General features: G+C 39.6%; 1 protein-coding gene across 1 annotated transcript in view; it reads right to left on the bottom strand.

Moving 5' to 3' along the window:
- The window catches only part of LOC128214358 (uncharacterized), a 121,058-nt gene that overhangs the window by 48,643 nt on the left and 56,524 nt on the right, over positions 1-15,891 (bottom strand). Inside the window, exons 11-15 of the mRNA XM_052920779.1 lie at positions 15,638-15,805; positions 14,082-14,240; positions 13,024-13,108; positions 10,031-10,221; positions 6,515-6,601 (exon numbers count right to left, since the gene is read on the bottom strand). Of these exons, the coding sequence (XP_052776739.1) occupies positions 6,515-6,601; positions 10,031-10,221; positions 13,024-13,108; positions 14,082-14,240; positions 15,638-15,805 (690 nt within the window). The remainder of the gene's footprint in view (positions 1-6,514; positions 6,602-10,030; positions 10,222-13,023; positions 13,109-14,081; positions 14,241-15,637; positions 15,806-15,891) is intronic.

Here is a 15,891-nt window from a genome sequence, read left to right as displayed (position 1 = left end):
ACTAGGCCACTCTCGTCTGGTGGAGACCTAGCCAACAACCTCTTGGGTGAGAGGTGGACACCTATTCCACTAGGCCACTCTCACCCTGGTGGAGACCTAGCCAACAATCTCTTTGGTGAGAGGTGGACACATATACCACTAGGCCACTCTCACCCTGGTGGAGACCTAGCCAACAATCTCTTGGGTGAGAGGTGGACACCTATACCACTAGACCACTCTCACCCTGGTGGAGACCTAGCCAACAATCTCTTGGGTCAGAGGTGGACACATATACCACTAGACCACTCTCACCCTGGTGGAGACCTAGCCAACAACCTCTTGGGTCAGAGGTGGACACATATACCACTAGACCACTCTCACCCTGGTGGAGACCTAGCCAACAACCTCTTGGGTCAGAGGTGGACACATATACCACTAGACCACTCTCACCCTGGTGGAGACCTAGCCAACAACCTCTTGGATGAGAGGTGGACACATATACCACTAGACCACTCTCACCCTGGTTGTGACCTAGCCAACAACCTCCTGAGTCAGAGGTGGACACATATACCACTAGACCACTCTCACCCTGGTGGTGATCTAACCAACAACCTCTTGGGTGAGAGGTGGACACCTGTACCACTAGGCCACTCTCACCCTGGTGGAGATCTAACCAACAACCTCTTGGGTGAGAGGTGGACACCTGTACCACTAGGCCACTTTCACCCTGGTGGATATCTAACCAACAACCTCTTGGGTGAGAGGTGGACACCTATACCACTAGGCCACTCTCACCCTGGTGGATACCTAGCCAACAACCTCTTGGATGAGAGGTGGACACCTATACCACTAGACCACTCTCACCCTGGTGGAGACCTAGCCAACAACCTCTTGGATGAGAGGTGGACACCTATACCACTAAACCACTCTCACCCTGGTGGAGACCTAACCAACAACCTCTTGGGTGAGAGGTGGACACATATACCACTAGGCCACTCTCACCATGGTGGAGACCTAGCCAACAACCTCTTGGATGAGAGGTGGACACATATACCACTAGGCCACTCCCACACTGGTGGAGACCTAGCCAACAACCTCTTGGGTGAGAGGTGGACACCTATACCACTAGGCCACTCTCATCTGGTGGTGATCTAACCAACAACCTCTTGGGTGAGAGGTGGACACATATACCACTAGGCCACTCTCACCCTGGTGGAGACCTAGCCAGCAACCTCTTGGGTGAGAGGTGGACACATATACCACTAGGCCACTCTCACCCTTGTAGACACCTAGCCAACAACCTCTTGGGTGAGAGGTGGACACCTATACCACTAGACCACTCTCACCCTGGTGGAGACCTAGCCAACAACCTCTTGGGTGAGAGGTGGACACCTATACCACTAGACCACTCTCACCCTGGTGGAGACCTAGCCAACAACCTCTTGGGTGAGAGGTGGACACCTATACCACTAGACCACTCTCACCCTGGTGGAGACCTAGCCAACAAGCTCTTGGGTGAGAGGTGGACACATATACCACTAGACCACTCTCACCCTGGTGGAGACCTAGCCAACAACCTCTTGGATGAGAGGTGGACACATATACCACTAGACCACTCTCACCCTGGTGGTGACCTAGCCAACAACCTCCTGGGTCAGAGGTGGACACATATACCACTAGACCACTCTCACCCTGGTGGTGATCTAACCAACAACCTCTTGGGGGAGAGGTGGACACCTGTACCACTAGGCCACGCTCACCCTGGTGGAAATCTAACCAACAACCTCTTGGGTGAGAGGTGGACACATATACCACTAGGCCACTCTCACCCTGGTGGAGACCTAGCCAACGACCTCTTGGGTGAGATGTGGACACATATACCACTAGGCCACTCTCACCCTGGTGGAGACCTAGCCAACAACCTCTTGGGTGAGAGGTGGACACATATACCACTAGGCCACTCTCACCCTGGTGGAGACCTAGCCAACAACCTCTTGGGTCAGAGGTGGACACATATACCACTAGGCCACTCTCACCCTGGTGGAGACCTAGCCAACAACCTCTTGGGTCAGAGGTGGACACATATACCACTAGGCCACTCTCACCCTGGTGGAGACCTAGCCAACAACCTCTTGGGTGAGAGGTGGACACATATACCACTAGGCCACTCTCACCCTGGTGGAGACCTAGCCAACAACCTCTTGGGTGAGAGGTGGACACCTATACCACTAGGCCACTCTCACCCTTGTGGAGACCTAGCCAACAACCTCTTGGGTCAGAGGTGGACACATATACCACTAGGCCACTCTCACCCTGGTGGAGACCTAGCCAACAACCTCTTGGGTGAGAGGTGGACACCTATACCACTAGGCCACTCTCACCCTGGTGGAGACCTAGCCAACAACCTCTTGGGTGAGAGGTGGACACCTATACCACTAGGCCACTCTCACCCTTGTGGAGACCTAGCCAACAACCTCTTGGGTCAGAGGTGGACACATATACCACTAGGCCACTCTCACCCTGGTGGAGACCTAGCCAACAACCTCTTGGGTGAGAGGTGGACACCTATACCACTAGGCCACTCTCACCCTGGTGGAGACCTAGCCAACAACCTCCAGGGTGAGAGGTGGACACCTATACCACTAGGCCACTCTCACCCTTGTGGAGACCTAGCCAACAACCTCTTGGATGAGAGGTGGACACCTGTACCACTAAGCCACTCTCACCCTGGTGGAGCCCTAGCCAACAACCTCTTGGGTGAGAGGTGGACACCTATACCACTAGGCCACTCTCACTCTGGTGGAGACCTAGCCAACAACCTCTTGGGTGAGAGGTGGACACCTATACCACTAGGCCACTCTAACCCTTGTGGAGACCTAGTCAACAACCTCTTGGGTCAGAGGTGGACACATATACCACTAGGCCACTCTCATCCTGGTGGAGACCTAGCCAACAACCTCTTGGGTCAGAGGTGGACAGCTATACCACTAGGCCACTCTCACCCTGGTGGAGACCTAGCCAACAACCTCCAGGGTGAGAGGTGGACACCTATACCACTAGGCCACTCTCACCCTGGTGGAGACCTAGTCAACAACCTCTTGGGTCAGAGGTGGACACCTATACCACTAGGCCACTCTCATCTGGTGGAGACCTAGCCAACAACCTCTTGGGTGAGAGGTGGACACCTATACCACTAGGCCACTCTCATCTGGTGGAGACCTAGCCAACAACCTCTTGGGTGAGAGGTGGACACCTATACCACTAGGCCACTCTCATCTGGTGGAGACCTAGCCAACAACCTCTTGGGTGAGAGGTGGACACCTATACCACTAGGCCACTCTCACCCTTGTGGAGACCTAGCCAACAACCTCTTGGATGAGAGGTGGACACCTGTACCACTAGGCCACTCTCACCCTGGTGGAGCCCTAGCCAACAACCTCTTGGGTGAGAGGTGGACACCTATACCACTAGGCCACTCTCACCCTGGTGGAGACCTAGCCAACAACCTCTTGGGTGAGAGGTGGACACCTATACCACTAGGCCACTCTCACTCTGGTGGAGACCTAGCCAACAACTAGGGATGGAAGCGAATATCCGAGTATCCGGATATCCGGATATCAAGCAAGTATTCGGATACCAAAATGGGTATTCGAATATTCGTTAAGAATTAAAATTTCAATGAAATAGCCTAGCAGAGACAAAGCAATTGTTACAAAACTTTTCAGATGAAATATTTCAGGTGATCAACAGTGTCTGTCGCGAAGCGGGTATGTGTCACAAATCGTCTGCTAAGGACTAATTGGGTGTTTGCACAAGGCGTGATATTGTGTCCTGGTGCAGCACCCTGTGAAGTTCTATGACCTTGTTTACAATGACAAGTGTTGTTTTATGATCTCAGATGTGCTTAATTGACACTAATTGGCACTAGTTGATATTAAACGGATTGATCATTAATCCATGTTTAGTTAATTGATAAATAAAAAAGTACACGCATGTAAATAAAGAAAAATCAGATTGTCTTTTTGTCTTCTTATCTTTTCCGCAATTATATCCTTCATTACAAAACACCGCAGAAATTGTAGGTATTGCATTAAATCAAACAATGTAATGAAACAAAATTACAATCGACTATCAAATAATCAAAGCGTCATTTAACATGAAACCTGCTGATAAATAACAAACTCGAAAGCACGTGGCAGTAACCAAGCAACCACCTCGGCCGAAGTGACTATCAAATTCGCGAGGTGTTTATGTGGTATTCATCATGAGTTTTATGACGTAAAATGAGTTGTTTAGCTTTGATTATAACATTATAAATTATTAAGACTGAGAAAGAATGAATGAAAAAGTGAAATTGCCATATGACGATTTATAAATTAAGTGGACAATTATGTCAAATAACAGGTTGGTGACATATAATAGGAAATTTACTTATTATGAAAACAATTTGATACGAGTATCCGGATAGTATTCGAATACTTGATACGAATATCCGGATACCGATTTGGTATCCGGTTTCCATCCCTCTGGAGACCTAGCCAACAACCTCTTGGGTGAGACTGAGAGGTGGACACCTATACCACTAGGCCACTCTCACACTGGTATAGACCTAGCCAACAACCACCTGGGTCAGAGGTGGACACCAGGGGCGTAGCTTCCTATAGGCCGTGTAGGCCGCGGCCTACACATTTTTCAGAAAAACCGAAAAAATAAAAATGCCAAATCTGCAATAAAAACTGAAGGCATAGGAGGGTGAGGGGCTAAATATGAAATTCCGACAAATGTGCTTTAATATATAGGAAACCTGGTATTTCAAATATATCGTTTTCCTTCGATCTAAAGTACATTTTCACGCGACGTTAATGTTTCGTATATACTTAATCAAAAGTTGCATACCAGTAGTCTGCGCGTTTACGCAGTACATTAAACATTTCCAATCGGCTTGGTTAAAGTTTACGGGCGCTATATTATTTGAAATTGTAAACGGTCTGGCGCCAATATTGCCGAACATACTCCTACGTATCCTCATTTCAATAGTTTCACTTTGACTTCAATAAATGAAGATACCAAACAACAATGCTAGAAGGAACTTGGCAATCATGCCTCCAGTACCAGTTTCCATCCGAGTGTCCGAACTATGATGGACCCAGTTCAGGACATTGGATTCTTGTTCAAGTTTTCAGCAAATCGTCTAGCAGCGTTCCAGGACGAGCTTTCTAAAAAAGTCGCAACGAAAGAGGAAATGAATCGGCGCACTAAGCTTCGCTCGTTATGTGAGACACGATGGTTCAGACATGCGGGCGCACTCGAAACGTTCCAAAATGTGTTCCCCGTAGTGGTCCACGCACTTGAAACCTGATGTGTAGAATGGAATCCTGAGGTGCAAACACCATCTGACTACTTCAGAATAACCTTGTTTAATGTCTTAAAAGACAGATACAGTGCACAACATGTATTGCCTTCAAAACTGGAAAAGGATTACATGCTGCCATCAATGTATGCTGCTAAGGCCCCTGATCGCCACGAAACATTTGACACATTTAAAACAGAATGGAATGTGAGATGGAGCATCGCAGCCGCAAGTTTATCTTGACTACAAGATACCACGAAACAAACCAACAAGGACCTGTACCCTAGCATATTTACAAAATTCGAGGTTCTTCTTACTATGCCACCTACATCAGCCCCTTTGTGAAAGGTCGTTAAGTGGAATGAAACGAATAAAAAACTTCCTGTGAACGACAATGAAAAGCGACCGGTTGTCATCCTTGGCCCAAATTCACAGCCACAAGAGCATGATCATAGATGTTGACCTCGTCATCAATGTGTTTGAGTCGCGAAAATGCCGTAAGCTAGAGGTTTTTTTAATGATCCCGGAAAGTCAACTGTGCTGTAGAAAGCGACATTATATTTACAGATATATATATATGACAGTTAACTTAGATTTTGGTAACAAAATGCATTAATATTGAGTGAAATGTAATAAATAAAATGTTCAATGTTTTACTTTTTTGGCCGGTCTTCTTTAGCTAATATACGTACAAAATTGATTTAAGGTAAAACATAATGATATTGTTGCTCTCTTTAATGTTTTTTGCAACAACGAAATATACGCCAAAACGCATAAACAATCACCTAGCTAAGCAAAATTTCCTTGGGGTGGGAAGCATGCCCCGCGGGCCCCCTAAAATGTGGCCTACACATATATTTTCGTCAAGCTACGCCCCTGGACACATATACCACTAGCTCTTGAATCTTGTCTTCATTTATCCTACACAGAAATAAGAACCATACAGGGATATAAGAACTAACCTTTTTACATAATAATGTTTATACATTATGATTTTTTTTCATGGCAGCTGTTTACAAATATGAAGAGTAACTTGGTCAGCTCCAGGGGTACTGCACCCTTTGGATAAGGGATTTCTGTATAAACAAACCACTCCTGACCACCAAGCCTCATGTTCACAGTGGAGTTTGATCATTCTTATATACGTTAAAAGGAATGGCAACCAACAACAACAACAAGACAAACCTGAAAGTCTGGGAGGGTGTCTGAAGATGGAAGGTCAGTAACGGCACTGTCAGCTACTCGGGAAAACCAGTCTAGAACCGCTTCAGTCTGAAATCATAATTGTAAGATTCAGTCACTACATAGTCAATCAATAAACATCAAAATGTTATTTTGGGTGCAAGTGGAGAATGCTCCCAAATGGTTTCTTGGTAGAATGGGACTGAAAAATGGTAGATTAAAACATGGCAGAAGAATAAAAACACATTTACCACTAATATTTCACTTATACTACCATGTTGACATGACAAGTGTTAAAAAATGTGAAGAAAATGAGAACTGAATTAATCAAATGTCCCATTTCTGCTGTTCAACATCATTCTGTTTTGAGCTCTGCCCTCAAGTATTCTTTTCAATGACAACATTTTTCAACTGTTTCAGTACATACCAGGGTATTTCACTTTAGTAAACAACTTGTTGTTGGGAGGTTCTCGACATTTCAAGCCCGTATCATGATTAGCGTATTTAGCATAAAAATTACCACCACGATCATTGCCAATAAAAATACCGGCATAGCCATAAAAACAATGGCGTGAATTTTCGCACTTCATGATCATTTCATTCAAGGAGTATCCCTTTTATTGCCTGTATCAGTAATTTCATATGAATTCTATTCATACGGGTAATTAACAATTTTCACTTAAACAAAATTTGGGCAGTAATATTACTTAACAATGGCTAATAAATATTCTTATTTGAATTTGTCATATTTCAGCCAAAATATTGTGCACCTTCAAATCCAGGCCCAAAATTTCTTAAAATATCTATGTACATGTATGCATAACAGGTTTATCAAGTAACAATTATTTTAATAAGATAAATTTCTTGATAAAACTTGATTTTATATAGGTACCAAGTTTACCTTGATTAAAGTGACACCCTTATTCAAAAGCTATACACACACACATATTTAATAAACATAAATTTTGACTGATCAACCTTTCACTACTTGCAAAATATTGCATTTATGGAAAATATTAATAACTAAAAACAAGATTGTTACCATGTTTTGAACAGGTTAAAGCACAAAAATATTAATTAATTGGTGATTGCTAAAAGATTAAGTGTGAGTTAGTACCATCTTATAAGGTAGAACTATCATGTTTTCTGCAAATTTCTTTCAATTTAAACTCATTATCCTTCATAAGAACCATTGTTTTAGACATTTATTCATCCGTTTTGGTATATTAAAACAATTGTATCATTTGTGGTAAATCTTATTTGGGAGTAAGAGTGCATCTTTAAGGCACACATAATAGGCAGATGCAAGAAACTTGTTGTTTTTAATTTTAATGCGTAAATAATTATGTTTAACTCAATTGAATTTTATGATCAAAACAAAAAAGCATATGATTTAATTGTGTACAGTTAAAAATATATTATCCTGTATCTACGCCAAAAATTGTGAATATTTTTTTTTATCTATATATACACAATTGATATGCTTTTTTGTTTTGTTTTGATCAATAAAGTCAATAAGTTGAACATAATTATAATGTACTTCTTCTTTATATTTTGTATCACACTTAATTATGCGCCTCCAAAGGTAATTCCCTTTAAAGCTGCACTCTCACAGATTTACCATTTTCTATTTTTTTGTCTTGGAAAGAGCAATTTTTTTGCGTAGATATCTGCAAACCATGAATGATTAAAGTTTGCTGACAAAAAAACTCATCCTAGATTTTCATATTTCCGTTTGAAAATTAATGTTCTATGGCTTAAACCGTTACTAACGGTTTAAGAAAAATATAAAACGTCAATTTTAGAACTTAAATATAAAAATCTGCTACCTTACTTTTTGTCAGCAGTCTTATATAACTGGTTTCCAAAATTGGCTCGTTCCAAGACAAAAATAAATAAGATGTCAAAACATTCAATCTGTGAGAGTGCAGCTTTAAAAGCTAGTCTGAACTCCCTTTAAAAGGAGAACATTTCAGAATTTGTATCAAAACAAAAATAGCCAGCTAAGCTAAGTATCTTTGTAAAGAATAGACAAAGAGTGGGTGTTTCTTTGAAATTATGGCTGGGTACTAATATAATATTTCATAGAAATGTCCACAAGGTGTCTATCCAAGCTGGACTAAACAGAGAAGGTTCGTTATTATTCTTCAATTTAAAGAATCAAATATAATGCAAGCATCATCATATAACTTATATATATTGTATACCACAAACAAAGTATATTTTTCCTTGGCTTTTAAAAGCACAAATTTTTCATGTTTAGAAAATTTAAGTTTATAATTTTGATTGCTCAATTCTGAAGAATGCATTTCATACGCTAAACGTACCAGTATATTGCAATCAGTGTATTTTTCCGCCAAGACTTACTTGTTCAACTAGTGACAGTAATAAAAGGATGTATATATTTGATAGTTACATTTTTGTGTGACTAATGACAAATAATCTCGGGGGGATTTATTGAATGTAGATCGATTCTGACACATGCACCAAAAAACAACAAATAAGATTGAGACCATTCTGACGATTTCCAGAAAATAGAGCAGGCCACCTCAGCCTGATATGACCACTGTTTTTTCAGTACACCGCTAAAATTGAACTATAACATAAACATAAATTGGTGCGGCTGAGTCAAAACCGGTCCAGACCGGAAAATTGTTTGTTTTTAGAAGCCCTGGGGCGTAAGATTGTTCGAGAAATAGGGGCAGTACAACAGCTTCAATAAATAACGACAAACTGCTAAACCTGCTAAGAGCTTTGCTAAACTGATAGTTACATAAGTGAACTTCAGGCCTGAAGTAGGTAAGGCTATAAGCAATTAACTGCAACTGCATTCTGTTTCTGTGTGAAAATAAGTGAAATTCACAGCTGAAGTCATGCAGCTAGATTATTGCTACATGATTGTGTTCTGTTCCACATCAGGAGAAAGGAGTAGGAGTAGGGCATGTTACTGCTACACGTGTTTTGTTCCTTGGGTACTAACACAATCAGTACAGGCATTCTTTTGATGTTTCAGAAACTTAAATGGTTTTCCAGCAATTGTGGATTGGGGCAAAGTAAACACTGCCACAATTTGAGGTTTTAAAGCCCCAAAACATTTTCTTTTCTTTGAAAATTGTAGTGTGACCTTCTCTGTCATCAAATGAGAATTTAAAATCAAGAAGCATTAGTTTTGACAGTTCTAGTTTGCTTAAATTTTATGTGCTTTGCCATGTAAAAATCTAATTTCAGCAACTGTCCAAGCCTGAACATTTTACCATTAAAGGGTTTTAAAGTGTAGTCTGCTTGTGGTGTCCCCCTCAAAAACTCCAAGTGGTGTCTCTTGTTTAGTGTTATTGGGGCTCTCACCTTGCGCCCCATAACAGGGTCTATATCTGATTTTAGACTTCTGGGTTTGTCCCTGCAGTTTTCAATGTGTTGGCACAACTTGGACTATATTCAAACATTTGTTTTTCTCTAATTTCATGAACTTTAGACAACACTCTTGATCAATTATTTAAACTAAATGTAAAGAATAATTACTCTGATGACTCCATGATAATCAATTCTGACGGAACTCCCAAAACGTGCCGCAGCTGTCTTAGTAAGACAATCCCCAGGACGTAACCAGCCAAGACCCCGATATGCAACGATAGTTGGAAATCCTCGAATCTTCTGGTTACGGCACAGGATGGGCTCAGCTGTACAGTTCACATAGTACATTGACCCTCCATCTGAAGAAACCAAGAGAACATTGACCATTTATAGTCATAAAAATAACAAGATAACAAATGTTATGATCATGCAAGTCATGTGTGCAAAATCAGCCATTGTACATGCCTGCAGATGTTGTTTTTTCTAAAGTATTTCCCTCACCCATCGGATGCATTTTGGCTTCGATCTGCCATGTGTTTTGTAACGGTTTAGTGTAATTAAGTGCCAAAAAAGTCATGAGCTTTTTAAGTGTCTGTTATTCCCAGTTGCATTGAGTCTACCCTGATATATTTTGAAATTTTAGAATTGTCCTACAGGAGTAAATTCAAATGAAAATAGGGTCTTATCAATAAACCCACTACCGTATTATATCATGCATAGGACGCACTTTTTTACCCCCAATTCTCGTCTTAAAAATTGCCTGCGTCCTTTCTATGCTATTAGAATTTCATCTGTTTTTTTCCAAGTCCATTTCAGGTCGAAAATATCGGACCGGGGAAGAACGCGGTAATAGTAAGTATCTGTACTGCGTCACCGAAAAGAACAACTGACGTAGGTAAAATCACGCAAGTGAACACACGCAGAAATATATTGAATGTTTACTTTAAAATGATTTATTGAGAAATAAATTGAAAAAAACACGAGTGTTTACTTTTTTATAAAAGGGACGCTACTCACAAAATCTCGATGTGAGTCAGCACTTTAACTGGATTGAGTTATAACGGTAACGGAAATCGGGAAAGGAGGTAAATATCAATTAATCGTTGTTTATGATTTTAATGTTTCGATATTTTACAAAACATTTTGTATGTAACTGTTTTAAAAAATTGATAAAGGAATGTGCATAACGTTAAGTAGCATTATTGTCACTATCAAATCTTTTCAAATGTGCGAAGGTGTGAAAAACACCCGCTGTCTGTCATTAGAAAAACATCAATAGAACAAACTATTGTGATGGTAATACCTTATGGTTGTTTGTTCGCACTTTACCCGATGTGCCTTCCGCTGGCAAGGCTAATTAACGACACTTAATTATGCCGACATGCTTTAATCCGCACAGCGACAAGCCTTATCAAAACAATCATCAGTTTTGTTGCGATTGCAACGGTTGCAACTGTTGACTGTCATTCAGAAGGCATGTCGAGACTATTGCAACGGTTGCAACGGTTGACTGTCAGTCGGGACTATTACGGCATTTGTATAAGTCTTATAATATGCGTAAATGTTCTCAAAATGTCAAGACATATATCATTGTTGTGTACGCTAAATTACCAAAATACGACGATAATTATCGAAATACACAAGACAGTTATCAAAATATGCCTCATATACAATTTTTTGTTTGTTTTTTACTTCAATATATATGTTATAAATACTTGACCAACCTCAATTTTTCGGCTCCGATTTTGACATTTTTCCGCTGCGTCCTATCTTATATATTAAGGGTTTTTACCCGTTTTCTCAACTATTTTTTTGCCTGCGTCCTATCTATGCTAGCGTCCTATACATGATATAATACGGTAGATATGCTTTGAATTTATTTGGTTATTGTTAAAATGATATCATTATTACCAGGAAATAACAACCATTTTGAAGATGGTAGAATGAATCTTATCTGATATAAATGATCATATACATTAGTTTGCAAGGTAAGAAAGTTCTCCCACCTCAGATAAGTAGAGTTAAGAGTAGAGTAAGATAAAGAGTTCCAGCAAAAAATACATTTCTACTTAGTTTTTTAACTGAGGTGGGAGAGAAACGCATCTACCATAGCCACTCGTGTAAGATAGGTTCATCCCGACCCTACGCTCGGGTCGGAATGAACCTATCTTACACTCTTGGCCATGGAAGATACTTATAATCTTGCCCACGGGCAACTATAAAAAAAGTACCCGTATGGAACTCCTTTTTAATGGTCATCACATTGTAATTACCTCACTTGTTGAAGACTGTGGTCTGTAGCATCATGGAAACCTTGTCTTGTGGCAATATTTAGAATGCTAATTAATTATTTCTCGCTTCAAATGTCACCATAAAACAGTTTTCACCCACCTTTCAGGAAATAATGCTTCTCACTCCTCAGAACTATTTAAAGACCGACTTCACTATTAACATAATCTGAATCACTGCGCACATATCCTTGACAACCACGAATTATCACATATCCATACGCATTTATTTTAAATACGCTCAAAAGAGTTCTAGCAAAAATACATTTTTACTTAATTTTGTTTAACTGAAGTGGGAGAAAAAGCATCTACCATAGCCTCTCATGTAAGATAGGTTCATCCCAACTCTCGCGCAGGGTGTTTTGCGGAAACTCGGTAAACCTCGTTTCCACAAAACACCTTACGCTCGGGTTGGGATAAACTTATCTTACACTCTCGGCCATGGAAGATACTTATATTCTTAGTTGGGGTCAAAACACCAAATTTGTAATATTAACCCGAATGCTTTATATAAAGAGATTTTACTGATACCGGTAATTAAAACTATACTTTGAAGGTTTGCACTTTGACTAGAAGTTTCGAGTCAAGGTAACAAACTGCTGACCATGGGAAAACTCACAGACCTGCAGCCAACTGTATAAAACTATGGTAAGTTGTCCACAGGTTACTGTTTGACTAGTTTACACTTTTAAATGATTTGATTGGTTAGAAATAATAATTTGATAAATATTGACCAATCAATGAACATTTGGATAACTTGGACCATACCAAAAAGATAGTGGATTTTTAACAACTGGCTGCTGTGTATGAAATACTTCACTTAATACTCATCATTAAAAGAAAATCTGACATTTAAAGCAAAGAAATTCTTACCAATGTGACGAACAGCAGTCTGAATGTCGAGAAAAGTTTGATTATTTCTTCGGCAATTTCCACAATCTGCCATGACGTACACAACCTTTAAACGAGAATAAGGTGTTTAACAAGGAATGTCAAACTCTGAATGAAGGTGGATGACCGATACAGTATATAAAAAATTCAAGGTTGATTTATGCTACAGTCTAGCCCTGTTGGCTCAAACTGACTTTGCTAGAAATCTTTGTCCGCTCGAACTGGATGTAAATAACCGATTACTTAAACCTGAAGGTAAACAGTCCCGCTTAACTTTTTGAGGCTCTTATTTTTGCCGGTTCCTGGGAGTTCGAGCGAACGAGGTTCGACTGTATGTATATGAATAATTTTGGTATGCTCAGAGTTCAAATAATGACAGTCAAAGAACATTACCTAATTACTTACACTCAGTGATATACCGGTATTCTTATCCATAATGTATCGGCACACTTTATAGGCTGATGCAATTTTTTTTCTTTATTTTAATGCATTATTATGTTTAACTTATATGAATTTAATGATCAAAACATACAAATAGCATATGAATTGTGTATATATATTCCTTTATAATGTTTTTTTTTCAATAAATAGCTAGGTGGCCACAATTGCCCCATCTAAAAAAGTGCCACTATATCGCTAGCTAGCTCTTCACATAAGCTACCTAAACACAATTTACATCACTATCCATCCATTCTTACTGAAACCATTTCTCTATTTTTAGTAACAGTGACCTTCACCTGGTCCGCCCGCCCTACTAATGCCATCCCATTTCTAATATTAACCTGGTCTCCATTGAAAACCTGGTTAAAAATTCTGAAAAAAGATCGCAATAATTTTAATTCAAATTAATTCAAGAGTTATATAACTTCACTGTCAGAGTCTGATATACCTTATGAATTTTGAACTAATACTGAGATTTATGCATATATTAGGTCACTTTTACTTGATGGAACAGCAACATTCAAGCTATAGTGAGGGTGACTGTAACAGCCCTCCTGTTCTCCTTACAACCAAAAATATTCAAATATGTCCATTTTTACCAAAGACACTTTTGCGACTTCTCCCGCCCATTTTCCCGCCTTATAGAATACATGGCGTGGGGCGTGGGATTTCTCAATGATCTCCGTCCATGTTGCCTTGGTAACGACAGGAATCCCAGCATGCACTTCCATTTTCTTTTCCAGGGCATCCGTGTCAAACTGAAAAAAGAGAGTTTTTAGCTGCTTAACAAGTTCTATATTACTTTTAGTTTTAAACTATAACTACAAACCAAACCACACAGAGGATAATTGTTCATGTCAGTATAAGATCAAAATATATTTCACAGAGTGAGCACCAAAAGGAGTGGCTTTAAATACTCACTTTTGGTGTTCACATTGAGATCTAAATACGCAAAAAAAAATTCTTCTTTTTATTATATATATTTATATAATATTTTATTATCAAAAGATTATTAAATATTAAATTATTATTAATAAATTGTGTTTTTATTAGAATATGGCGGTTTAGTGTCAACCATGTCACCCCAACTTAAAACCTATCTTAACAATCAAAGTTAAAATGGAAAAAGAGATGTCACAATAGTGTGATAAATGCCTCCAATTTGATCTTTCTTGAGCCAATTTTAAAAATGACAGTAATTTAAAGAAAGTTGTAACTGTCCTATGTACTTGCCCTAGGATAACTTAGTCATTTATCAAAACATATATTGACACATTACTATGAAATTCCTGTCTGGCTCCACTGACCAATGAGTGTGAACTCAAACTTTGCATTTAGAGCACAAATTCTATGCATGTCATACCTTCCATGCTTCTCTGTTCTGTGAAGTTTGATTGAAATCTAATTAAAGGAGTTACAACAGAGACAAGAAATATTCCTATTAAATCAGGCTACATAAATGACCAATATTTGGTACCTTGACATTTGAAGTTAGAAAAAATAATGCTTTACTAAACACACCTTCTCAAACTGCTGTGCCATTTTGTAAAATTTGATGAAACTGATCAAAATGAGACATCTGTTATTATTATTAAATCCCTATAAGTTTGAGCTTCACTATCAAGGTGAGTGCACAAATGCTTTACACAACACACCTTTTCAGGCTGCTACACGATTCTAAGAAGTTTGATCAAAATTGATTGCAAGTTTCAAATTCAATTGACCTCTGAGTGTGACCTTGTCCTTAGAAGCAAGAACACACTTTGTCCTTTGCACAACTCGACTTCTGATGATGCTAATAGACTTTGGTGAAGATTGATCAAAATCAGATCACAATTGAGTAAGTAACAAATGTGTAAATAATTATTTCTATGAAACTTCTCAAGGGGCTCAATTGACCTCTTAGTATGACTTTGACCTTTGAGGTAACAGCAAGAATGCTATCATGCATGACATACCTTCTCATGCTCCTGTACAATTCTGTGAAGTTTGATAGAAATTCCAAGAAGATTGAATAAGTTACACTTAAGATGCAGCAGTAACAGACAGACTTACTGACCAGAACAGTGCAATAACTACATGCTTCCCTTTTTGGGGTCATAAAAATTGGCACTGATACGCCTTAACAACAATTGAAAAGAGCAAAAACACAAACCACATCATGCCATGTCTTTTCTTTTTGCGCCTCTTTAATGGCGATCTTCTTTGGCATGACTTTTTTCTTGACAACAATTGCCGGGTGAATATATGGGTCACTGTCAGTCATGTTGTGGGCCCAGTTCACACATTCAGTTCCATTAGGGCCTTCTAGAAGCCCACAGTACTGAAAGAAAATGAAGAAATTTTATGAAACTTTTCTTATAAAAGAAAATGTCAAGGAAGTACAATATGTTACATTATACCTGTCAT

The sequence above is a fragment of the Mya arenaria genome, chromosome 13 (genome assembly GCF_026914265.1).
Source record: "Mya arenaria isolate MELC-2E11 chromosome 13, ASM2691426v1".
Taxonomy (NCBI): Eukaryota; Metazoa; Mollusca; class Bivalvia; order Myida; family Myidae; genus Mya; species Mya arenaria.
This window is presented reverse-complemented; position numbering and strand designations above follow the sequence as displayed.